Source organism: Artemia sp. Qi Xiang Cuo, chromosome 20 (genome assembly GCF_049724085.1).
Source record: "Artemia sp. Qi Xiang Cuo chromosome 20, ASM4972408v1, whole genome shotgun sequence".
Lineage (NCBI taxonomy): Eukaryota > Metazoa > Arthropoda > Branchiopoda > Anostraca > Artemiidae > Artemia > Artemia sp. Qi Xiang Cuo.
Genome location: NC_142813.1, coordinates 29,750,665 through 29,778,654, shown reverse-complemented (window position 1 = coordinate 29,778,654; position 27,990 = coordinate 29,750,665). Strand labels below are relative to the sequence as shown.

General features: G+C 36.0%; 1 protein-coding gene across 1 annotated transcript in view; it reads left to right on the top strand.

The window, feature by feature from the left end:
• Positions 1-27,990, top strand: part of trol (terribly reduced optic lobes) — a 369,703-nt gene that overhangs the window by 284,254 nt on the left and 57,459 nt on the right. Inside the window, exons 54-57 of the mRNA XM_089106068.1 lie at positions 4,358-4,614; positions 5,420-5,623; positions 10,907-11,070; positions 26,166-26,262. Of these exons, the coding sequence (XP_088962194.1) occupies positions 4,358-4,614; positions 5,420-5,623; positions 10,907-11,070; positions 26,166-26,262 (722 nt within the window). The remainder of the gene's footprint in view (positions 1-4,357; positions 4,615-5,419; positions 5,624-10,906; positions 11,071-26,165; positions 26,263-27,990) is intronic.

The following is a 27,990-nucleotide window of genomic DNA, read 5'->3' as shown; positions in this document are numbered from 1 at the left end:
TGGCAGCTACTACAACATTCTGCCTAAACGGCATATTTTTTTCTTTTTTCTTTTTTTCTTTCCAGAGATTTACAATAAGGAACGAACTGTAACCCATACTAATCAAACAGTTCGTGGTCATAATAAAGAGCTGTGTAATGGCTCATTTTAAAGGAAACTGCTGTATATAAGAAACCTTTTGTAATTAACAAAATTAATAATTATTATAAAACAAATTGTTACGATATGGTAAATCCGGGTTGCCACGGTAGCAAGCAACTTAGTAAGAGACGATCACGTCCAATGTTAAGAAATATAAAAACCCATAGCTCCTAAAAATGGAGTTAGATCAAAACAAAAAGTACACCATTAGAACCGCCTTGTCCGAAACCCCTGTATAGGAAATTATCTGTCCCTTGGCTTGAACAGCAAGGGAAATATATTGGCTTGAAAATCAAGAAAAGTGGCAGGTACTACAACATTCTGCCTAAACGGCATATTTTTTTGTTTTTTGTCTTTTATTTTTTCTTGTTTTCTTTTCCACAGATAGCTTGGCACTGGAACATCGTAGAGAGTTGTTCAATGGCTCATTTTAAAGGAAATTAATAGGGTTAAAAATCTTTTGTAACGAAAATAAGTTATTTCTAAGAGAAAATAAATTTTTCAACTAAAAACTGCATTTTTGATGTCTTTTCATACTGCAGTCTTTTCAAAGATATTTGATTTTTGTACATAAATCATAATCGTATACCAGCGGTAAGATTTGAACCCACGCCTCCGAAGAGACTGGTGGCTAACACCAGCGTCTTGAACCACTTGGCCACGCTGCCTCTCATAACTATATATGTGAATCCGGGTTGCAGCAGTAGCTAGCAACCTAGTAAGAGACAATCAGTCCAATGCTAAGAAATATAAAAACCCATAACTCCTTAAAATAGAGTCAGATCAAAACAAAAGTACATCATTAGAACCACCTTGTCTGAAACCCTACTAGATAAATAATGAATGTCGTCATAGTTTTATTACAGCTATAACGTCATACGCCAAAATAATATCATTACGCCATGACGTCATGAAATAAAATCATTATGCCATGACGTTATAATTACTATATAAAAAGCGACAAAGATGTAAATGGTCCCATTCATGAGTTCAGAAAAAGCACTGTCAATACCAGAAAGTACTGATGTTGGTTTTCTATTGTATAATGAGGAACGAACTCTAGCCCATTGTAACTAAAATATTATAATAAATAATCATATGCACGATGATGTAACACAATTAAATTTTGCATGATAATATAATCCAGATTGCATTACATTACTTAAGAACTCTAACCTATAGTATTACATTAAAGAACAAACTGTAGTCCATGGTAACTGAATTATTATAAGGAATCATTATATAGAATACGAATTTTCCTTCAGAAATCATCATAGGTAAAAATTTCCCATACCAGGAATCGAACTCGGGCCAACTAGCCATCTATCCTAACTACTAGACCATATAGAATATATTAAAATATCTGATTAATCATATACAAGATTGATGAATAACGTCATAATCTTAGGTTGTAACCATATATGTCGTAAAAGTAAATGTGATATTATAATGTTAGATATAATTACATCAGTACAGAATCGGTAATGTTATTATGCAAACTTCAAAAACATTTATGGTGTCTTGAGTAATAATATTAATTTTTAATTCAAACGAGAAAAATACCTGAGAATTTTAAAATTTGTTTTGTTTTTTGTTCGATTTAATCAGCGAAATCCAGGATGCAGCGGTAGCTAGCAACCTGATAGGAGACGATCGTGCCCTATAGTAAAAAATGAAATAGGTCATAACTCCGAAAACTAGAATCAGATCAAAAAAAGAAGTACAGTATTAGAACCACCTTGTCCGAAACCACTGTATAGGAAACTTACCGTTCCTTGACTTGAACAACAAGGAAAATATACTTCATATACGGTATCTTATTTTCTTTCTTTTTTTAAAGTAATGAACGAATAGTAAAGCCTATAATAACTGAATATTACTAAGAGACTAAAAGTTTGTAATAAAACCTTACTTTCCTAGAAACCAGCATCATCCATTTATAATTAACAGAAAAGTTCCCCTGGGTGCAAGGCCATACCAAGAGGGGGAGTTAGGGGGGTTTGAACCCCTCCCGAAATGTTTATTTGACTCGTAAAAACGTAACAAAAATGGATATAAACAAATTTCTTATGAATTTTTTGATATTTTTCTGTGTAACCCCCCCCCCCCCTCGAAGAAAAAATCTTTTAGTAAAAAAAAAATCCTGGGTACGGCCTTGCCTGGGTCAGGTTCGAACTCGAGATTTTAGGATCACAAGCCCTACGCTCTACTAACCGAGCCACCAGTGCCTGTATAATATGAAAGAATATACATTTTGAAACAATATCAAAAAGAGTTTCAAACAGTTCGTGGTAACGAACTGTATAGTAAGTTACATTAAAGAACGAATAGCCCATAGTAACTGAAGTATCAAAAGGAATCATTTTATAGAGGATGATGCAACAAACTTACCTTTAGATAAGATAGTATAACACATTATAGTAAAGAACAACCTCTAGCCCAAGGGAACTGAACCCTGTGGTTCATTCATATTATGTTCTTTATTTTAACTGGTATATAGTACAGAAGGAACTCAAGCCCAAAAAACTGAACCCTGTGGTTTATTCATATAATCTTTATTAGTTTAGCTAGGAGGTAACTAAAACAAGTTACTTTATCAAATTTAAAAGATATTGCTTTAAATTCAATATATTAATAGCTGTACCGTTGTACTATCAGGGACTTAAAATATATAAAATATAAGTTACTTATAAGGCATGATAATAAATTCGTTAATACACTCAAAAATTATGTAAATAATCGGCCTGGTTAATTAGAAACTATTACACAAGGGATTAGATAGCTCATTATAATTATGATAAAGAACAAACGCTAGCTCATAGTAACTGAAATATTAATTAATAGTAGTAGCCTTAGCTTTAGTGGCATTATTATCATCGGGAAGCTTTTCTAGGGTATGGTGCCATATTTGACTTACTTAGCTGCTTTATTCTCTGAAATTCGTCTCTTACTATTCAAACTAAGAAAAAGCCATAGGCTTTTTCCTGTTTGTATTGAATATAAATCACAAATGACTCTTTATTTTACCTGTAAGCTTAATCACGTAGTGAGCTGATTTTATATAACAAAAAAAAACTAATTTTAAAATTCTTAGGTATTTTTCTAGTTTGAATTAAGACAATAAAGTTATTGCTCAGGCACCGTAAATATTTTGTAGTTTACGTAATAAATTTAGCGATTCTGAAGTGAACTTGAAAAAATTTTCAACTTTTTTTCATGTCTTAAAAAGACATTTCGTATCCCTTGTCAAAATATACACAAATATTTGTACCAGTACCAGTTATTTGCTCTTTACGTAATTCAATGTCTTTTCATACTGTGTCTCTTTTAAGAGCAAGGCCGCGTTAGAACAACATCGTGTGTAATTCCCCAGCTGTTTGAATATTTAGCATGAAAAATAATAGAGACAAAGACTATAAAAAGCAGAAACCAACTTATTGCCCTATTTATGAAACTTTTTTCCTTTTCTACTACCATTAAAGAATGGATCGTAACATTTTTTTTTCAAATCCAGTTTCTCGTTCAGGTTTTTGAGAAAGGAGAGGAGAGGAAAAAATACATAAAAATTTGTGATAAGCAGCCCTTGCCTCCAAAGCTAAAACGAGAAAAACATCTTTTTTTCTTTTCATTGTTACTGTAGGCTTACATTAAAGGCTGTATGTCAAAATCCACTTAATATTTTCGCTTTAGATGTATTTATTGATGTTATACGCCTATTAAACTCTTCAATTTTTCTAATTTGAGTTTTATTTTGTTTATGTCAGCTTATAAATCTTGTTGTTTTTAATTAGATCCATTTTATTCTTTGAATTTCATAACTCATAAGACACTTTTAGACTTAATAGATTGATTATTGGAAGTAGTTGTAGTTGATTGGCAACTGTTGTTGACAACAGTCAGCTGCAGAGGAGTGTAATGACCGGAAAAAATATGATTTTTTTTCTGAAAAAAAGGTTCTCTTTCTAAATAAAACCTCTGACCTCTCTTAAAATGTCTTCGATTTCCCTGATTGGTAGTATGTCAACCTTATGCCAAGTGCTCTGAATCTGCTTACAAAAAACGATTTTTCAATCTTTTTTTACTACTCACAATATACTTTCTATAGGAAACAAAATCCACAAGGGTTTTGACTACTATTTGAGGGTAAATTTTTATCTAAGGTAAATTTTATCAAAACTGAGTCTTATCTAGCTCATCATGTTTCTTTTTTAAACAGCGAAGGTGACTCTGTGGTAAGCGAAACGAGCTTCTTTTCAACCTATGAAATTGCCGCAGTGACATCATCAGACGAAGGTGTTTATTCCTGTATCGCTAAAAATGCTGCCGGGGTGTCAGAAGAAAGACTTCAGCTCATTGTTGAAAGCTCTATACCTATCCGAGATCCAAATGAAAATGCGGATGTCCCAAGAGTCCCTAGAGGTGAAACTTACATAGTTCCTGTTGGTGTCAACGCAGAAATTTTATGTAATTTGGGTACGTAGCATTCCAACTCTGAAAAAAGGAAGTTAATGCTTCCAGCATAAAAAAAGGGATAGTAAAAGAAACGTGAAAATTAGGAAGGAACTACTTCATCTATTAATACCGCAGGATACGTTTGTTAAGTGAGTGGTGTAATATTGCATGATTTTCCTACATCAAAGGGGGGGGGGGAGGGGCAGAAATTGACAGAATGACTGTAAAATAGCCGAGGGACCTGATCATTATTAATTTATTGAAGTATCGAAGAAAACAAAATAAAATAATTGTACGCCTTATATAAGATAACATTTCATTGTTTGAATCCTTTCATACTGGGAGTTCTTTTTTATGCGATATTCTGACGCATCTATCAAAAATATTCACAATTGCCTACCATGAAGATCCTAAGCCAGAAGAAGGGATTGTGTGGTCTTTTATCATATTTGAAAAGTTGATTTTGAACGAATTATTTCGCCTTGAAGCAAATTCCTTTCTTTCAGTTACATGGTATGGCTCTACCTCTCTCATAAATATTAACAAAAAATTTGCTCTTACTCAGATATCTTGTTAGAACGTATAAAGTAGGGAGAGACTGACAGTTCTTTCCTTCTGAAAAAGCGATATTAAGATTTTAGTATTATATCTTGGAAATTCTTTTTTATAAGCCCTACCTCCCCAAAAATTAGCACTTTTGTACGTGTCTGATAGTAGACTATTTTTCTTTGATCGAAAAAGGTGTTTTAGTAGAATTAAATTAATAGTGTACAGTATAAAGTAAGCTCTTATCCCAATTATTAAATCTGTCGGCTTGACTTTTCAGGATATATATCGGAACGTACCCGAGGTATTACCATAGAATGGATTCGAACTGACGGTGGAGCAATGCCATCTAACCACTACGTCCGTGAAGGAATTCTCTATATTAGCGAAGTAGAACCTGAAGCATCTGGCGATTATCTCTGTGAAGGTATCAATAGCGCTGGTGCTGTGGTGGGTTCTTCTTCAGCACGGCTTAATGTTATTGGTGAGTCCAAGTTCCAAGTTCGTTGGTAAACAATAATTGCCTTTTAGTGTGAAAAAGAATATGATATCTTACTCTGAAGTAACTATGAAATTACTTCAAGCTACTTACTATGAAGTCACTACTACAACAGAAAAAATGGCTTTACTGTGTTCTGCAAAAAAAAAAAATGGCTAAAGTACTTAAGAAAAAGAGGCTATAGTACTATAGTACATTTATACTTTCATGTTCCTATTTTTAATATTCTTATTTGTAATTCTATAAAGCTTCATATTCTTATTCATTATTGGGGTTTTGCAGCGTAAGCTACTCTTTTACTCAGCCTGGTCAAAATCTATTAATCCTTGAATTTCTGAATTGGCTCAAAATTAAGTCAGTCATACATACTAATGTGACAAGCAAAAAAAAAAAAAAAAAAAAAAAAAAAAAAAAAAAAATAGTTTCAAAGCTAGGCGGAAGAGATCAAAATATTTAAGGAACGATTTTTGTCAATTCAATTCTAAGTGGAGAAAAATCTCGTGTTGGATACTGATGTAGGCCTCCATAGTTTATTGCAAGCGGTGAATTTCTTCTTGTGCATAATATGTCAAAAAAGGTTGTTGTTTACGTTATTAAAACTTTTATTTAAATCCATCATATAAAATAATAAACAATCCACGAAAGAAGCAGAGCTTATCCACGGGTCGGATAGCACTTAGGGCAAAAGCCAAAAGAGAAAATTTTCTTTATTGGTCCAGGCACAAAAACTAATCATAAATACCCCAAAAATTAAACTAACCTGCGGTTAAGCTAGGAAATGGGGCTAGTAGGTGGTTTTGAATCGAATCTGGAGTTACGCAGGGTTTCATTCTATCCCCATTCATATGGATCATTTTGATGTACTTTGTCCTAAGAACACGGCAAAGGCTACGGGAGATCATGGAAACGAAGGACAAAAGCGAAATTCTCCTAGATTTCTTAAATTATGATGATGATTTGAGTCTCTTAGAAAAAAAATGTAAGCAAAATGAATGATTTTTTGAAGTTTTCTAGAGTTCAGGTTTCAAGAATCGGTTAGTAAATCATTATTAAGAAGACTAAGTTGCTTAGACTGAGAATAAGTGAAGGTGAAGAAGCGATGTCCGGTAAAAAGAAGTTCGATCAACTGGATAGGTATTATTGTTAGTAAAGATGATTAATATATTGAAGTTGTAAAAAGTAGAATAGCCAATGCCCAGGGTGTTTTCTCACAATAGAAAAAGTTTGGAAGAATAGGAAAATAAGTCTGCGAAGCAGGATTAGAATATTGGCCGCTACTGTGATGATTGTGGTCAAGTATGGTACTGAAACGTGGGTGGTCTGGAAGGCGAAGCAGAATTAGCTAGATGTTGTCCAGAAGAATTGTCTACGGCTTCTTTTCGGTACCTGTCTGACTGACCGTATTTCAAAGAGTAAGCTGTACGGAAAATGTTGTTCAGTCCCGCTTTATAGGACTATAAAGAGAGAAAGGTGTAGGACACACTCTGTGGATGAAATATAACTAATTGGAAAAGATCGGCCTTTTCGGTGAACCATCTATGACCAAACGAAAAGCACATCGTTCCCAAATGGGTTGGAAGGAGATCGTTATGGGATGGAAGGAAATATTTAAGGGAAATCGAAGCTTCCCAAGAGGGTTTAAACAAAGAGGCTTTGAATAGATGGAGGAGGGATGGAGGAGGAGCCTGTAAATTTATGTTGTCCTCAGGTGGTTTGGCACTGCAGTAAGGGGTTAGTAGCAGTAGTTGTGATACTTTAGTGTGATTATGTTACCCTCCATTGAATGAAATAATTATTGGTTGGAGCAGCTTTTACAGTGTGGTAGACGATACACGCGTTTCCAATTATAAGGCTGAATTAAGTAGCTCATGCTATTCATTTTATTCGCTGCATGTATATTCTATCTTTTCCTTTACTTTTCTTATTTAATCTCTATCTGCTTTTACTTTTAACACGCATGTTTAACTCTAAAAAATCTTATTTTTAATGCAATCCAAGGGAATCGCTGTGCATCTCTAAAAGCAGGTAAATTCTCTCTTCTTAATTTTAACTTCAAAATAATAAATCTGGTTCGGCAGCTTAGTCTATTATACCGATAGAAATAATACCGTTCCTTTAGGTGCTTTCTCTGCGTACGTTACTATTTTTCCCCTGTCGTTTGACAAGTATGTTGGCACACAGCTTCCTCTATCACCTTAAGGAGGAAACACCTTTAGGAGGAGACATTTGCTCTTTGAAAGGGTATTTGAAAATGGCTCTCTTCTGTGGTGTACATTTGTAAAGAACTATCTTCCGGAAGAGGCTATCCTGTCTAAGACATCTTTAAGTTTGTGCGGATGCACAAAACATAGTGATAAAATTGGACTTGAGATCAGCGGTAAATCATCTTTTTTTGTGTGTGTATCTGACGCTACGTAATCAGTAAAAAAATAGGAATGACGTAAAATCCATGTCCCCAATGAGAGTATTTTGAGTTGGAAAAAGACCGTACGGACTTTTGACGTCGCGGCTTAATGGAAACCTACAAAAAAGACCGTAGATAGTATTTTCTGAATCTTGATAGAGGGATAGAAATTTTCTCAATCTTATTTTGCTAAACAGCAAACGTGAAATTTAACAGTCTTCACCTCTAATATTCTCTGTAATCGCCCCAATTTAACTGCAAGTAAATTGGGCCTTTCCATTAAGTCTTTTAGTGTCTTGGAGAACTCTGTTCTCATAAAGATTCGTAAATGCCATCTTTTGCTATGTTGAACGTTCATTAATGACTTAAAATGACATTCTTTATGCTAACTATCACTCTATAAAATAGTATGTAGTTTATAAGAACTATAGCTGGAGAGTAGGGGTGGGGGGGTATAGTAAATGACGTTACATTTATGCTTTAAATACAAAAACTGCAAGTATTTTTGTATAATATTGCCGTTGCTAGTTTCTTTCATCCAAAACACCACACAAAAGCAGTCTATCGTTCTGTAACTTGAGTCAGGTCCCGTAATTAAGGTTCTGTTTCATCAATGAACCGAAGTTTTTGGTGTTGATTTTTCACCAGCATTCCATGTACTTGCTAAGTATGTCGGTCTTATGTAACCAGTGCGATATTACTACCCTTTTCCAAAATGTCCCAGCCGTACTGAAATTTAGGAAAGATAAGAATCATTTTAAAAATGGTAACGCGTTTCGAACAATCATCGTAAAATTTATTTGCGTCGATCTGAGATTTGCTTTTATTCCCACATATATCGTAATTTCTACTTACTAAAATATTTGAATGCTCAACATTGGGTATTGGCATGGTTTCATTTTGTTCGTATTATTCAATTTTTGGGATTCCTAAACCACTCATACTATTCTACGTTTGACTGCTTATTTAAAATTAATTTTATTTATATCATAAATATTTTGAGCAGGATTTTCATTTCATTTTTATGTTCTTGCGGCAGGGCCTTCAGGTAAGGATTTTTTCTTTCTATCTAAAAATATACTAGCTGTTAAATGCTAGTGACACTAGCTAGCTAGGTGATAAGAAAAATGGTAATGACATGAGTTTAAGTTCCGATTTTTAATTTTGAAAGAACGACATGTTTTATTTCGTATCTTTCATCTCGGCATAGTCTGGTTTGGATTTTTCTTTAAATCTTAGATTAAAATGTTTCAACAGAAAATAACCAAAAAGTAATATTTGCAGGTCAATGAAAGCAAACATTACAAAAATACCGTCTTATTTTTTTTCTGTTTATGCCAAAAGAGGAACAATAGGTAGTTGAAAAACTCTCTAAAGCCAATACTAGTATGAAATCAAAAGAAGCTGGATATACCAGGGGAGGCCTTAGTAAGAAAAAGAATACCTCACCCCCTCCTTCCTTTTAGACTCCTGTATAGACCTTGCTCCTGTATAGATTATTTCTGTATTGAACATACAAACTAGTCAAAGACGAACTGCCTTCAAGTTTTAATTTAAATGAAAATCTTTTCTGCGTAAATTGATTATTTCTGCTTGTAAGTCTATTGAAAGCGTTTGGAAGTATAGGCGTTAATAATAATCAAATAATGAAATATTTGATTAAAAAGGCTTTAGCAATGCACAGTCGAAAGTTAAAAGTATTTCAACTTTCCTTATTTATCTAAGATTATTTCATTTTCATTATTTAAGTTAAAAGTATTTAGCTTTAACATTCCTTTTGTAATTTATAGGTTTCCGCTTTCCGCTATCCTATTAAATACAATAAGCGGTATTGCAATGCATCTATAAAAAGGTATTAGAAAAGTTATGAAGTGAAGTAGCAAATAACTAAATTCTGCTCAGTTATATTCTAAGATTCCGGTGACAATATCCAGTGAAGTGTTGCAGAGGTTTGGACCCATGTCTCACAGTTGTGGAACTTAAAATGCTACTATTACTTCTGGAGAAAAAGCTTATGTTGCGTTTCATGGTTATCGTGGAATTGGTTAACTCCAACTATGTTTGATGTGCATAAAACTTAAATTAAGTGCATGCACTGAACACTGCTTTTTGCGGACCTTTGTATCCATTAAGCTTTTGTTTTAGTCACCTACGTAATGACCCTGCGATTTCCAGCCGTTAGAGACGATCCATGACACGGTCAGCTTAATGGGCAGTGGGATGTACCTTAATTAAAAACCTTAAGGTTTTTTCTTAAAAGCTTAATTAAAATATTAACTGTGTTTAATTCTGTTTAAGTCTAGTCGAGATCTGACCATCCTTTTTTGAATGACCTGAAGACTATAATTTAGACGCCCCTTGCCCCCTTCCCCACACTGGTCAGACAGTTTCCGATCAAGTTTGATTAATATCAAACAGCCTCTTCTTGGCAATATCGTATGAAAACAAATTGGGGATTTCATCTCCCTACAGAGGGAGGATCAGATCATGAACGCAAAAGAGGATAACACAAAATCATATTTTTTTTCCTCCTTCTTTGTTTTCTTTTATCGTCTTCCTTGCAGTTTTTAAACTTGAATGTAATGTATTTCCTTTTTATTCCCGTTGTTAACGTAGTAATGAGCTAAATCTTTTCTTCCATTTAATTTGAGAAAGTAGATGAAATACCAAAGTTTCTAGAAGTCTTCTTTAATAAAGTTTTTTGGTTCTCTGCATTTTATTGACAGCTGGGTGGCAATTTAGAATTTATGTTTCAATGATTAAGTTTCAATGATTTAGTTTCAATATTTATGTTTCAATGATTAAGTTTCAATGATTAATTTTTATATAAAATACACTATGCCTTATATAATATATTTTTGCAGTTCCTCCCAAAATATCGATTCAACCAATCAGACAAGTTGTAAGGCCTGGTGATCAAGTAAATGTGTATTGCACAGCAACAGGAGACGATCCAATTACAATAAATTGGATCAAACTTAATGGCCAACTACCTCAATCAGTTGTTGTCAGTGGAGGACTACTACAGGTAAAATAAAAGAGTATAGGAAACGAATTAGAGAAACCAGTTGAGTTTGCCTCAAAGAAAAACAAGCAAGTACAACCATCTAGCGTTACCAGCCGCAATTATAAAAACCTAAAATTAATATTTTAGTTGTGCATACTTTTTATCTTTTTTTTTTACACTTTTACTCTAGATTGAGGTGAAATTAAAAGATCCACTCTTGGCAAAAACACACACACACATATATATATATATATATATATATATATATATATATATATATATATATATATATATATATATATATATATATATATATATATATATATATATATATATATATATATATGTATATATATATATATATATATGTATATATATATGTATATATTATATTATATATATATATATATATATATATATATATATATATATATATATATATATATATATATATATATATATATATATATATATATTTCACGACCCAGTTTTTCACCAAGATATAGAATGTGATAAGAATAAATAAGTACTTTTTGTCTGTAATAGCACCTAGTAATCTGGTCACGTCGAAAAAACATGTAACAATAAAAATGAAAAAAACTAAAAATCCATTCTGTCAATTAGGGAGGCAGAAAGCGGGGATTGCCCCCCTCTAGGTATTAAGAAATACCTGTTTTTGTTTAGTCATTGAATAATTCCTTTTTTTTAATTTTTATTGAAAAATTGCAAAAAAAAAATGACAAAATTACTAGTAGTTTAGTAGGGGTAGTTTCAAGCCAATTTTTGGACACTATTTTAGTCAGTTAAGTTTCAGTTCGGTTTCATTTCAGTTTCATTTATCCTTATTTAAAAACAAAATACATAGCTTATATAACATTCCCGCCAGGAAAGCACAAAAAAAATATGCTTGGCTAGGGCAGGACATTAACTAATATTAGTACAAAACAAACAGAAACAACAAATTAACTGAATATACCAAAAAGAAAAAAAGAGGAGAAAAGTTAACTCAAAAGTAAATCAACCTATGGTTTCAATTTTAAGGTTAAAAAAAGAAAAAGATACACACCGCAATAGAGAACGAGAAAAAAGGGAAAATAAAAGTGAGGAGTAAAAACAAACCTAGTGGAGGACAGCAATTAACACTTTTTCTGTAATGACCTTTCGCTGCTCGCTTAAAAGATATGATTCTTTGAATTCCGGATGTCTATGGGGAGTGAATTCCAAATACTCGGTGCAAAAAATCTAATTAAAAAGCTCTTTTCGTAGAGGGCACTTCGTGGACTATGTCAAAAAAATGTCGTGCGTCGTAAGTGTGCAAATCTTGAGTTAACGTAAACAGATTTTGAAATGAAAATTGAAGGAGGCTGTTGAAATACTTGAAACAAAAATTTGCAATCTGGAAATCTCGTGTCTTGGATACATCCAATATCTTGGTAAATTTGAAATGAAGACTGATGTCATCTGTCTGTTGAACAGGTGATATAATTTGAACTACCTTATTTTGGATAAGGTAGTACTCTAAGTACTCTAAAAGGCTGATTCTGTAAAGGGGGGAGAGTCCTGATCAAATTTGTAATGAGCCAATGGGCGGTGTCAGATACAGTTTAAGAGATGTCAGGTTAAGTAAATATCTTATCATCTATTCTGTTCTACGGTACAAAAATCTGTCTTTTTTGAATATCATTAACTTTAACCCGTTACTTTGTAGTCAAGATCATGAACCCCGTAACTTATGTCAACATCAATAATTTGTAATTTTCTGTATTAGGGCCGATACTTTTTTTTTAATTTATATAAATGATCTTCCAAATTGCATGTCTTCAGAAGAAGAATTACCAATATTATTTGCGGATAACACAGCAATTAGTTTGAACGCGGGCAATGACCTACGATTGTCCCTCGAAACTGTTACTCTGATTGTAAAGTCTTGGTTTCATGATAATCGACTAATACCTAACCTAGAGAAGTCGGAATTTATTGTTTTTGGGAAAAGTTTGAAGTCAGTGAGGCGTGTGTCATTTCAAACTGTTAATATTGGAATTTCTTCCTCCATAAAAAGAGTAGATGTTTAGGTATTTATATACCTAAACATCTAAATATACATATTTAGGTATTTATATAAATTCAACTTTGTCGTTTAGTGCCCGTATTAGTAAACTCGTGCCAACAGTGTCCAGGAATCTCAGTTGTTTGGATCGATTGAAGTTTCTGTTTCATAGGCAGCGCGCTATCGCTGCCTAAGTAAAAAACAATGTGGGCACAATGTGTTTTTTTTTCTTCTCAATACCTGGGCACTTCGTACCGAAGAAGTTGTCGTAGAAACTTCGAAAAAGACTCATTTGATTGGAAATTGGAGTGGCTAGTGCCCTTTTTAATAGTCGAAAGTGATTGGAGGAAAACTAGCCCCCCCCCCCACGCCCATCATTCCCCCAAATACGTCCAATCAAAATTTGAAGATAGCCATTTTGTTCAGCGTAGTTGATTTCCAGATATAAAATATCTTTTTGAGGAGGACACTCCCCCACAACCCACGGGGCAAGGGTTTTAAGTTATGCTCTGAGGGTATATAAGGTTTTTATAGAAGGCGATGTCGTAAAAACTTCAAAAAAGGCTCGTTCGATTGGAAATTCAACGGGCTATTGCCCTTTTTATTATCCTAAATTTATTGAAGGGCAACTAGCCCCCCCCCCCCCCACGCCCATCATTCCCCCAAACACATCCAATCAAAATTTTGAAATAGCCGTTTTGTTCAGCATAATTGAATTTCAGATAGAAGATATATTTTTGAGGAGGACACTCCCCACCACCCTCAAGGCACGGGTTTTAAGCTATGCTCTGGGGGCATATAAGGATTTTGTAGAAGGCGTTGTCGTAGAAGCTTCAAAAAAGGCTCATTCGATTGGAAATTCAAAGTGTTAGTGCACTTTTTAATAGTCGAAAGTGATTGGAGGGCAACTAGCCCCCCCCCCCCGCGCCCATCCTTCCCCCAAACACATCCATTCAAAATTTTGAGATAGCCATTTTGTCCAGCGTAGTTGATTTCCTGATAGAAAATATGTTTTTGAGGAGAACACTTCCCTACAACCCTCGGGGCAAGGGTTTTAAGTTATGCCTTGGGGGTATATAAGGTTTTTATAGAAGGCGTTGTCGTAGAAACTTCAAAAAAGGCTCATTCGATTGGAAATTCAAAGGGCTTGTACCCTTTTTAATAGTCGAAAGTGATTGGAGGGCAACTAGCCCCCCCCACGCCCATCATTCCCCCAAACACAACCAATCCAGTTTTAATCCCGTGCCCTTTTTAATAGTCGAAAGTGATTGGAGGAAAACTAGCCCCACCAACACGCCCATCATTCCCCCAAATACGTCCAATCAAAATTTTAAGATAGCCATTTTGTTCAGCGTAGTTGATTTCCAGATAGAAAATATCTTTTTGAGGAGGACACTCCCCCACAATCCACGGGGCAAGGGTTTTAAGTTATTCTCTGAGGGTATATAAGGTTTTTATAGAAGGCGATGTCGTAAAAACTTCAAAAAAGGCTCGTTCGATTGGATATTCAAAGGGCTAGTGCCCTTTTTAATAGTTGAAAGTGATTGGAGGGCAACTAGCCCCCCCCACGCCCATCATTCTCCCAAATACATCCAATCAAAATTTTGAGATAGCCATTTTGTCCAGCGTAGTTGATTTCCTGATAGAAAATATGTTTTGAGGAGGACACTCCCCCCCCACGCCCATCATTCCCCCAAACACATCCAATCCCGTTTTGATCCCGGGCCCGTTTTAATAGTCGAAAATGATTGGAGGGCAACTAGCCCCCCCCGTGCCCATCATTCCCCTAAACACATCCAAACAAAATTTTGAGATATTCGTTTTGTCCAGCGTAGTTGAATTCCTGATAGAATATATGTTTTTGAGTAAGACAATTACCAAAAACGCTCGGGACTAGGGTTTTAAGTTACACCCTGGGGGAATATAAGGTTTTTATAGAAGGCGTTGTCGTAGAAACTTCAAGAAAGGCTCAGTCGATTGGAAATTCAAAGGGCTAGTACCCTTTTTAATGGTCGAAAGTGATTGGAGGGCAACTAGCCCCCCCTCCCACGCCCCACATTCCCCCAAACACATCCAATCAAAATTTTTAGATAGCCATTTCGTTCAGCGTAGTTGATTTCCGGATAGAAAATATGTTTTTGAGGAAGACACTCCACCACAACCCTCAGGGCAAGGGTTTTAAGTTATGCCCTGGGGGCATAAGAGGGTTTTATAGAAGGTTTTGTCGTAGAAACTTCAAAACAGGCTCATTCGATTGGAAATTCAAAGCGCCAGTACCCTTTTAAATAGTCGAAAGTGATTGGAGAGCAACTAGCCCCCTCCCCCACGCCAATCATTCCCCCAAACACATCCAATCGAAATTTTGAGATAGCCATTTTGTTCAGCGTAGTTGATTTTCACATGAAAATTGTGTTTTTGAGGAGGACACTCCCCCACAACCCCCAGGGCAAGGGTTTTAGGTTATGCCCTGGGGGCATGTAAGTTTTTTATAGAAGGCGTTGTCGTAGAAACTTCAAAAGGGCTCATTCGATTGTAAATTCAAAGGGCTCGTGCCTTTTTTAATAGTTGAAAGTGATTGGATGGCAACTAACGCCCCTCTCACGCCCACCATTTTCCCAAACACATCCAATCAAAATTTTGAGATATTTATGCCCTTGGGGCATATGAGGTTTTTATAGAAGGTGTTGTCGTAGAAACTTCAAGACAGGCTCATTCGATTGGAAATTTAAAGTGCTAGTACCCTTTTAAATAGTCGAAAGTTATTGGAGGGCAACTAGCCCCCCCCACGCCCATCATTCCCCCAAATACCTCTAATCAAAATTTTGAGATAGCCATTTTGTTCAGCGTAGTTGATTTCCAGATAGAAAATATCTTTTTGAGGCGGACACTCCCCCACAACCCACGGGGCAAGGGTTTTATGTTATGCTCTGAGGGAATATAAGGTTTTTATAGAAGGCGTTGTCATAGAAGCTTCAAAACAGGCTCAATCGATTGTATAATCAACGGACTATTGCCCTTTTTAATTTTCAACCGTGAGTTAAGGGACAATAGCCCCCCCCCCCCCACGCCCATCATTCCCCACAACACGTCCAATTAAAATTTTTAGACAGCCAGTTTGTTCAGTATAGTTGATTTCCAGGTTGAAATCATCTTTTTGTGGAGGACACTCCCCCACAACCCTCGGGGCAAGGGTTTTAAGTTATGCCCTGGGGGCATATAAGGTTTTTATAGAGGGCGTTGTCGTAGAAACTTCAAAAGGGCTCATTCGATTGGAAATTCTAAGTGCTAGTGCACTTTTTAATAGTCGAAAGTGATTGGAGGGCAACTAGCCCCCCCCCCCCCCCGCGCCCATCCTTCCCCCAAACACATTCAAAATTTTGATATAGCCATTTTGTCCAGCGTAGTTGATTTCCTGATAGAAAATATGTTTTTGAGGAGGACACTTCCCTACAACCCTCGGGGCAAGGGTTTTAAGCTATGCCGTGGGGTATATAAGGTTTCTATAGAAGGCGTTGTCGTAGAAACTTCAAGAAAGGCTCATTCGATTGGAAATTCAAAGGGCTAGTACCCTTTTTAATAGTCGAAAGTGATTGGAGGGCAACTTGCCCCCCCCCCACGCCTATCATTCCCCCAAACACATCCAATCGCGTTTTAATCCCGTGCCCGTTTTAATAGTCGAAAGTGATTGGAGGGCAACTAGCCCCCCTTGTGCCCAACCTTCCCCCAAACACATCCAATCAAAATTTTGAGATAGCCATTTTGTCCAGCGTAGTAGATTTCCAGATAGGAAATATGTTTTGAGGAGGACACTTCCCTACAACCCTAGGGGCAAGGGTTTTAAGTTATGCCCTGGGGTTATATAAGGTTTTTATAGAAGGCGTTGTCATAGAAACTTCAAGAAAGGCTCATTCGATTCGAAATTCAAAGGGCTAGTACCCTTTTTAATAGTCGAAAGTGATTGGAGAGCAACTAGCCCCCCCCCACGCCCCTCATTCCCCCAAACACATCCAATCAAAATTTTGGATTTTTTGGGGGGGGCAACTAGCCCCCCCCCGGGCCCATCCTTCCCCCAAAATTTTGAGATAGCCATTTTGTCCAGCGTAGTTGATTTCCTGATAGAAAATATGTTTTGAGGAGGACACTTCCCTACAACCCTCGGGGCAAGGGTTTTAAGTTATGCCCTGGGGGTATATAAGGTTTTTATAGAAGGCGTTGTCGTAGAAACTTCAAGACAGGCTCATTCGATTGGAAATTCAAAGGGCTAGTACCCTTTTTAATAGTCGAAAGTGATTAGAGGGCAACTAGCCCCCCCCCCCCACGCCCATCGTTCCCCCAAACACATCCAATCAAAATTTTTAGATAGCCATTTCGTTCAGCGTAGTTGATTTTCAGATGGAAAATGTGTTTTGAGGAGGACAGTCCCCCACAACCCTCAGTGCAAGGTTTTTAAGTTATTCCCTGGGGGTATATAAGTTTTTTATAGAAGGTGTTGTCGTAGAAACTTCAAAACAGGCTCATTCGATTGGAAATTCAAAGCGCCAGTACCCTTTTTAATAGTCGAAAGTGATTGGAGGGCAACTAGCCCCCGCCCCCCCGCCCATCATTCCCCCAAAGACATCCAATCAAAATTTTGAGATAGACATTTTGTTCAGCTGATTTGACTTCCATATAGAAAATTTGTTTTTGAGTCTGACACTCCCCCACACCCCTCAGGGCAAAGCTTTTAAGTTATGCCCTGGGGGCATTTAAGGTTTTATAGAATGCGTTGTCGTAGAAACTTCAAAAACGGTTCATCCGATTGGAAATTGAAAGGGCTAGTGCCCTATTTAATAGTTGAAAGTGATTGGATGGCAACTAACGCCCCTCTCACGCCCACCATTTTCCCAAACACGTCCAATCAAAATTTTGAGATATTTATGCCCTTGGGGCATATGAGGTTTTTATAGAAGGTGTTGTCGTAGAAACTTCAAGACAGGCTCATTCGATTGGAAATTTAAAGTGCTAGTACCCTTTTAAATAGTCGAAAGTGATTGGAGGGCAACTAGCCCCCCCTCCACGCCCATCACTCCCCCAAATAAGTCCAATCAAAATTTTGAGATATCCATTTTGTTCAGCGTAGTTGATTTCCAGATAGAAAATATCTCTTTGAGGAGGAAACTCCCCCACAACCCACGGGGCAAGGGTTTTAAGTTATGCTCTGAGGGTATATAAGGTTTTTATAGAAGGCGTTGTCGTAGAAACTTCAAAAAAGGCTCATTCGATTGGAAATTCAAAGGGCTAGTGCCCTTTTTAATAGTTAATAGTGATTGGAGGGCAACTGGCCCCTCCCCCACGCCCATCAATCCCCCAAATACATCCAATCAAAATTCTTAGATAGCCATTTTGTTCAGCGTAGTTGATTTCCGGAGAGAAAATATCTTTCCCCCACAATCCGACAAAGATAGAAAATATCCGACACTCCCCCACAATCCTCGGGGCAAGTGTTTTAAGTTATGCCCTGGGGGCATATAAGGTTTTTATAGAAGGCGTTGTCGTAGAAGCTTCAAAAAGGCTCATTCGATTGGAAATTCAAAGTGCTAGTGCACTTTTTAATAGTCGAAAGTGATTGGAGGGCAGCTAGCCCCCCCCCGCGCCCCTCCTTCCCCCAAACACATCCAATCAAAATTTTGATATAGCCATTTTGTCCAGCGTAGTTGATTTCCTGATAGAAAATATGTTTTTGAGGAGGACACTTCCCTACAACCCTCGGGGCAAGGGTTTTAAGCTATGCCGTGGGGGTATATAAGGTTTTTATAGCAGGCGTTGTCGTAGAAACTTCAAGAAAGGCTCATTCGATTGGAAATTCAAAGGGCTAGTACCCTTTTTAATAGTTGAAAGTGATTGGAGGGCAACTAGCCCCCCCCACGCCCCTCATTCCCCCAAACACATCCAATCAAAATTTTTCGATAGCAATTTCGTTCAGCGTAGTTGATTTCCAGATAGAAAATATGTTTTTGAGGATGACACTCCCCCACAACCCTCAGAATAAGGGTTTTAAGTTATGCCCTGGGGGCATATGAGGTTTTTATAGAAGGTTTTATCGTAGAAACTTCAAAACCGGCTCATTCGATTGGAAATTCAAAGTGCCAGTACCCTTTTAAATAGTCGAAAGTGATTGGAGGGCAACTAGCCCCCTCCCCCACGCCCATCATTCCCCCAAACACATCCAATCAAAATTTTGATATAGCCATTTTGTTCAGCGTAGTTGATTTCCATATAGAAAATTTGTTTTTGAGGAGGACACTCCCCCACAACCCTCAGGGCAAGGGTTTTAAGTTATGCCCTGGGGGCATATAAGGTTTTTATAGAAGGCCTTGTCGTAGAAACTTCAAAAGGGCTCATTCAATTGGAAATTGAAAGGGCTAGTGCCCTTTTTAATAGTTGAAAGCGATTGGATAACGACTAACGCCCCACTCACGCCCACCATTTTCCCACACACATCCAATCAAAATTTTGAGATATTCATGCCCTTGGGGCATATGAGGTTTTTATAGAAGGTGTTGTCGTAGAAACTTCAAGACAGGCTCATTCGATTGGAAATTTAAAGTGCCAGTACCCTTTTAAATAGTCGAAAGTGATTGGAGGGCAACTAGCCCCCTCCCCCATGCCCAACATTCCCCCAAAGACATCCAATCAAAATTTTGATATAGCCATTTTGTCCAGCATAGTTGATTTCCTGTTAGAAAATATTTTTTGAGGAGGACACTTCCCTACAACCCTCGGGGCAAGGGTTTTAAGCTATGCCCTGGGGGTATATAAGGTTTTTATAGAAGGCGTTGTCGTAGAAACTTCAAGAAAGGCTCATTAGATTGGAATTTTAAAGGGCTAGTACCCTTTTTAATAGTCGAAAGTGATTGGAGGGCAGCTAGCCCCCGCCTACGCCCATCAGTCCCCCAAACACATCCAATCAAAATTTTGAGATAGCCATTTCGTTCAGCGTAGTTGATTTCCAGATAGAAAATATTTTTTTGAGGATGACACTCCCCCACAACCCTCAGGGCAAGGGTTTTAAGTTATGCCCTGGGGGCATATGAGGTTTTATTGAAGGTGTTGTCGTAGAAACTTCAAAACAGGCTCATTCGATTGGAAACTCAAAGTGCTAGAACCCTTTTAAATAGTCGAAAGTGATTGGAGGGCAACTAGCCCCCCCCCCCACCCATCATTCCCCCAAACACATCCAATGAAATTTTGAGATAACCATTTTGTTCAGGGTAGTTGATTTCCCGATAGAAAACATATTTTTAAGGAGGACACTCACCCACAACCCTCAGGGCAAGGAATAAAACTTATTCCCGGAGGGCATATAAGGTTTTTATTGAAATCTTTGTCGTAGAACCTTGAAAAAGGGCTCATTCGAGTTGACATTCAATGGCCTAGTACCATTTTTATTAGTCAAAAGTGATTTGAGGGTAACTAACCCCCTCTCTCTCCCACCTTTTCCCAAAACACATCCAATCAATATTTTTAGATAATCATTTTATTCAACGCAGTTAAAAGATTTGAAAATTAGTTCTTTAAAGATGACAACCCCTCCCCCCACACCCCTCAGGGCAGGGGTTGTAAGTTATGCCCTGGGGGAATATAGAGTTTTTATTGGAAGCAATGTCGTAGAAACTTCAAAAGTTCTCATTCAATTGGAAATTGAAAGGGCTAGTGCCTTTTTTAATAGTTGAAAGTGATTGGATAGCGACTAACGCCCCTCTCACGCCCACCATTCACCCAAACACATCCAATCAAAATTTTGAGATATCCATTTTAGTCAACGTAGTTGAAAGTTATGGAAATTAGGTCTTTTAGGATGATAACCCCCTCAGAGCCGTCAGTGCCAGGGTTGTAAGTTATGCCCAGGGGTCATATAAGGTTTATATAGAAAGTTGTTGTCTATGATTTATAGAATAGATTTTAGTCTTCCTCAAATCCAATTTTTATATGTTTCAAAAAAGAATTCTTCCATAAAATTATGTCAAAATAGTCTGTGATGATGATAATTCCCAACGAGTCTTCTCAGAAATACCCCAGGAACGGATGAGAGAAATACGTTCAACCATTTAGGGCATTTTTTAGTCTTTAAGTTTAACACCATCAAAATAGCGGAAGTGTATTCAAGCTATCAAAGAAAGTAAAAGATTTTTTTTGCGAATGGTATCAAGTTTTCCATTACAGGTCAACTAGGGGAGTTATGAAACTAAATTAAACAGTACTATTTGTGTCTAGATTTGTAAAAGGGTGTATGCTGTTAAAAATTGCTGAAAATTTTTCTCCGGCATACAAATAGCAGGCCGAATTATAAAGTCTTAAAAAATGAAAATATTTAAAGTATTATTTTCTTTTTCCCTGAAAAGACTATGTCAATATAAAACGAACAGAAATTAATTAAAAAAACTTTTTCCACAAAATAAGTTTTTCAAAGAAAAGTAAAGTACTCCATTAAACAAAAAATTAGCAAAACTAAAATCAAATAATCTACCAAGCCTGAAACTACCACAAATCAGCATTGATAAATAAATGAACCCAAAGCGAACAGAAATTACAATAAATAACCGAGTCAAACTCAAAACGAGCAGAAATTAACATAAGTTTGGTGCAAAACCCCTTTGCCTTCCCAAGGCCAGAACAAAATTTGCATTTTACTGAAAAAATACAAATGAATGTGTATTCTCAGTTTCATATACGTATACTGATATTTATTAATCAAAATGTTAATGTTATTTGATTTATTAAAGTTATAAAAGTAAAACATTTATATTTTTTTTCAGTAAAGTGCAAATTATATTCTGGCCTTGGGAAGGCATAGGGCTTTTGAGCCCTACTCATGTTATCTTCTGCTCGTTTTGAGTTTGACTTATTTTGTGGAAAAAGTTTTTTTAATTAATTTATTAATACCGAACCTATCTGTAAACAACTTGCAATTGGCACAATTTACAGCCTTCATTTTAGACGCTGTCGGGTCATTTCATCTCCAGAGGTTTGTTTTCATGGTACATTTCAAGTATTCCAAGACAAAAGGTGGTATTGTTCTATTAACCGGACTGTTTTTATATCTCAAGTTTGAGCGCGTTGAAATACCCGTTTTTCAACGGGATGATACAAGACACCGCTGGAGAGAAATACAATGTAAAGCGTGGTTTTAATTGCGTATACGATATTTAAAGTGTTGTTTTTTTTTTTGTTTTTTTTGGGGGGGGGGCCAAGGGAACCTAAGTTAGGTTAGGTCACGTATTTAATATATGCTATGCTTGGCCCCCACCCTCCACCCCACCCCTAATGTGCAAGTATATAGCCCAAATTTGTTTCTAAGCTATTATATAGTCATCCTATTTTATTTTATTTCATTAGCACTAACCAAACTAGCACTATATAAAAGAGTCCGGTTAATAGAACAGTACCCAAAAGGTCATCTTAAAATTTTTATCGAATGTGTTTTGGAGTTAAAAGGGTGGTTGGGTAGCAAAGAAGGATCAGAAAGCAGGCTAATCACTTTTCAATGACTTTCGACCTTTGAAAAGGGACTTCGAAGTATCAACTTCCAGTTAAATGAATCCCCTCTAAATTAAAATGGTAATTTCAACTTAATTAAATTAAGTTAACCTTATTTTAACCCCTCTACTGCCCCAAAAAAATTCTACAGCCCTTAGCCCTCCATTATAAATAGGTGAGTAAAAAATGATACTTTGAAGGTACATGGCTGTGTACTGAGGCCACTCTAAAGCATCACATCTGCTTAAAATAATTCCAGTTAATGTAGATTTAAGAATTTTGAAATCTGGCTCTTGGTTAAAAATTGTTGTAAAGATTTGTTGGTTAAAATTGGTTGGGAAGTGGGGTTTCCAGAAACTGAAAGATTAAATTCGGCTAGTAAAATTTTGCCCCAGTTAGATGAATAAGGATTCTGAAATTTTCAAATCAGCCCCATCCTGGTGAAAGCGAGCCCGTTATTACGGAAAATTGTTGTAAAATGTGACGTGGTGGAACTGTGCCTCAAGTGGCAGAAATGTTCTACGTGGGGCGGAACTGTGTAAGTGTGAAAAAATGAGTTGCGCTTGCCATCATAGCTTTAGTGTCTGGCAGAACTGTGCCATGCATGGCAGCACACTTGGTGCTCCAATATGTATACCAGTTAGTATAAAGTGCGCAACCCCTCCTCACCTCCAAGACTTCGTATTCTTACTCATCTGCTCCTGGGCCTTTGAAAAAGTTACTCATTCTTTGCAACTTCTCCTGATAAAGTAAGAAGTTTGGTCCAAACTCAAAATTTATAAGAAAAATGGTTAAATATGGATTCCTAAGTCACATGGACTGAATCGCCAGTAAGCCGCTTAAAATTGTCTAAAAAGAATGTTTTGCTACACCACAGACCTACTTAGAATTCAATTTTATTTATCTGGTTTACTATTTAGGCTTAGAGAAAAACAAAATCTTATTACCCGACCAGATCTGTCTGTCTTTCTTGGTTGACACTTAAATAAAGATCAAGATGTCGGACACTCCGCAGGAGAACAAACGCTTTAACCGCCTGAAGAAAAAACTATGTGTCAAGATGTTTTAAATAGAGAGGATTTCAAATCAGCTGTTCAAAATCAAAATAGATCGTATACAAATAGAATGGTTGTTATCGATTACAGTTTAAAAATAGTTTGGTTTCACGGATAATTAAATAAAAACAATCAAGTTTTTTTTAACTGAAAGTAAGGAGTGACATTAAAATTTAAAACGAACAGAAATTATTCTGTATATGAAAGGGGGTGTTCCCTCCTCAACGCCTCGCTTTTTACGCTAAAGTTTTTATTGTTTAAAAAATAGAGTTCTGAGAAAGAGTCAAACATTAGCGTAAAGAGCGAGGCGTTGAGGAGGGGACAGCCTCGTTCATATACAGAATAATTTCTGTTCGATTTAAGTTTTAATGTCGCTCCTTACTTTCAGTAAAAAAAATCTGTTTTTTTTATTTAATTTCTGAATGTTTTAAAATTAATGCAGGTTTTGATTTTAGCTCACCGTATATAAATTATTAAGATGAAATTTTCGTACTGATTTTATTTTTTTGTTAAGTGGCTTTCTCGAAAGCTGTTTAATTTTATTAACAATTATCTTTTTAGTAATAAATATACGTAACTTACGAATTAACTTACATAACGAACTTCTATATTCATATATTTTTATTTGGTATATTAGGGGGGTTCGCCCCCCTAGTCAATACCTCGCTCTTTACGCTAAAGTTGGAATTTTTTTCCAGTTCTTTAAGAATGACCCCTTAATTACAAAGGCCGTTTAATGAGAATAAATAGCTTTTATGAAAGTACTAAAAAAAACTTTAGCGTAAAGAGTGAATATTGACTAGGGGGTGAACCCAATCATATACATAACAGTTTCTGTTCGTTTAAGTTTTGATGTTGAAAAACTTTCATTTGAAAGTTTTTCAACTGATCTTTCCGTGGAAAGATCCTCCCACGTAACCCTCGATCCACTCCCCCCCCACTACCAGAAAAAAATCCCCCCTGAAAACGTCTGTATACTTCAAAATAACCAATACTATACGTAAATATTAGGCAAAGTTCATAACTTGCAGCCCTTCCCCCGGGAACTGTGGGGGATTAAGTCATCCTCAAAGACATAGTTATTATATTTTTCAACCATGCTGAACACAGTGGCTATCTCAAAATTTTGATCAGGTGACTTAGGGAAACAAATGAGCGTGGGAGGGGGCCTAGTTGTCCTCCATTTTCTTGGTGTTTTTAAAAGGGAACTAGAACTTTTAATTTCCGTTCGAATGAGCCCTCTCGCGGTATCCTAGGACCACTGGGTCAATACGATCACCCCTGGAAAAAACAACAACAAATAAACACGCATCCGTGATCTTCTTGGCAAAAAATACAAAATTCCACATTTTTGCAGATAGGAGCTTGATAGGGTTTTCTGATACGCTGAATCTAATGGTGTGATTTTCATTAAGGTTCTATGACTTTTAGGGGGTGTTTCCCCCTTTTTTCAAAAATAAGGCAAATTTTATCAGCCGCGTAACTTTTGATGGGTAAGACTAAACTTGATCGAACTTATATATTTGAAATCAGCATTAAAATCTGATTCTTCTGATGTATCTATTGGTATCAAAATTCCTTTTTTAGAGTTTCGGTTACTATTGAGGCCGGGTGGCTTCTTATTGATAGTTCGTTACCACGAACTGTTTGACAATGATACGTGGGCATGTCTGAGAGGGGACTTCGGTTTACCCCCTCCCCTGAAATTTCAAGATTTTAGAAGCAGCTAGTTTTACAAAATTCACAGATTAATTCAAGAATTCCAATATTAATACGGGGCCGGCACGTGCGACGACTCTCGCTCGGCCCCGGTCAATCCTAAGCCTCCAGCCCATCGAAAAAAGGAACATATCGCTTCTTGAGTTTCTCCCAACAGAGAATGTTACGCATGCCATAGAGAAACATGCCACACAGATGCCACACAGAACGCACATGCCACACAGAAACAGAATGTTTCTGTTTCCGTACCAGATCATGATGACTTTATATTTTGCATTAGTTTAACGTTATCTTCAATATTGCCCAAGTGTCTGGATGTTGACTTTCCCTTCGTATGTACGAGGACTCCAAATTGTTAAAAATAAATCAATAAGAATCCCGGACCATTTTTTAATCCACCATGGGAAGACAGAAAAATTATCTGAAATTAAAATATCTTTTTTTTCTGGGTATTCTTGATTTGAAACAAATTTGTTTTGTAAATCCCTTCCCGGTCTCCGTGAGTCGATGTTTTCTTTATTTTTTTTTTCTTCCTTTATCTCTTTCTTTCTTATTCCTTTCTTTATTTCTCCCTCTGTGCTCCGTGAGAGTTATTGAAGTGTATTTTCTTCCCTTTATTATTAAAAGAGACGTAGGAGTCGCCTCTCTGTCTCCTTTTTACTAATTTTGTGTATAGGTTTTTGGTTAATAATGTCAAGTCAAGACAAGTCTTACATTACCGGCTACTAATATTATATGTTCTTTTCATTCCCTTAAATGAAACAACTTTATTATTTTAGTTCCGAAGGATTGAATTTACTGATGCTGGGAAGTATAATTGTACGGCACAAAATCCTGCAGGAATTGCAGAAGCTACTGCAGAAGTAATCGTAAACGGTAAGTAACTTTTGGACTTTCAAGTAAGTTTTAATATCTTGGAGATTTCTTTTCTCAGAAAGCCTCATAGCCGTTTTCAAGAAGTACAGGGACGCTTCAATGAATTGTAATAAATATGATAAAACATTGAAAAAAGAATACAATTTTAAAAATAATAAGAGTATGTACAAAAGAGGTAACGTATGAAAACCGAGAAAGGAAAGGATATAATAAATGAAAAATCAATTCAAATAGGTGCGAAAATAAGGATTTTGTCAGCCAGTAGCAAAATATGAAGACGAAAAACAAGCAAATATTTCGACAAGAACCTCCACCAAGTCGTCTTCAGTGCAAAAAAAAAAAAAAAAAAAAAAAAAAAAAAAAAAAAAAAAAAAAAATCTTACCTTTCGGAGTGAACTTGACAAGAGGAGAAAAAATATAGCCAGTGTGGTCTAAGAATGTATTTACCAAAACTATAAACTAATTATTTGAACAAAGCAGCGTTTTTTGGGGGGTTTTAACAAAAAATCTGATTTGTCAATTGAAACTAGAATAAGAAACTAAAGATTTAAAATAAAATAATTTTTTTTTTCATCTCTCAGTTCAAAGTTATAGTTGTTTCCTGGAACCAAACTTTTTTTGGCTTAACTCGTAAACTGAGCATCTCTATAACGTTGTGCTATATTTCTATAGAACAAAAAGATTCAAGATAAATTTTATTTTATTTTAGTTTGAGTTCAGAATCGCTAAAGCTATTATATAAACTGCAAAAATATTTATGGTGTCTCAGCAACAGTTTTAATTTTAATTAAAACTAGAAAAATACTTGAAAATTTTGAAGTAATTTTTTGTTTTATTTAATGAACCGACACGTCATTTTATGGGTAGAATTTTACATTGAAATCCGGGTTGCAGTAGTAGCTAGCAACCTAGTAAGAGACGATCACGTCCCATATACTATAAGAATTGCTTTCTCCGAAACCACTATGTAGGAAACTTACAGCTTCTTGACTTGAATAACGAGGAAAATCCATTGGCTTGAAAAACAAGATAAGTAGCTCGAATTATAATTAGGAACCAGTAATACCTTTTTGCGATTTTCCTCAGATTGTTTCTTTTCATAAGAATGGTCGGTTTGGCTTCTGAGTAACGACTATTTACTTTTTTTTATTTTGTATATATTGAATGTAAATATCTTCCCTTTATTTATGCTGCTTGAACAGGAAGCTCTAACCTACATTCTGACAGTACAAGATTACAACCATTTTGGGAAAATATAGAAGGTATTTCTAATATATATTCTACAGCAATATCAGCAATTGTGATAATTTTTTGGAGTTGCCTGCTGTAGCATGGCGTAATGCAGTTTTATAGCTTGCAAATTTTAGTAAATTACAGAGTCTTTTTTATTAGAAAGCTATTTAATTAATAGGCTTCAAGTGCATACGCAATTGAGATTGGCTTTCTGCTTTATAGTTAACGGTAGTTAGTCTTTGGAGAGTCTTTTACTTCATGAAAAGCCGTAAACCTTTTGACATTCTGGCGAGGGATGGGTCCAAACTCCAGGTCTTGACCTAGCCAGCTCATGGTCAGAGGAATCGTACTGTTATGAGTTGAGTGAAAAAGTATCCGCAATTCAATAAGAAATGGAACTAAACATAGTATCTCCAGTTGCATTCCAGACCATAATTGATTGCATTTTTTTCATTTCTCGTTAAAAATAAATTTGTCCACCCATTGAAAATGTCC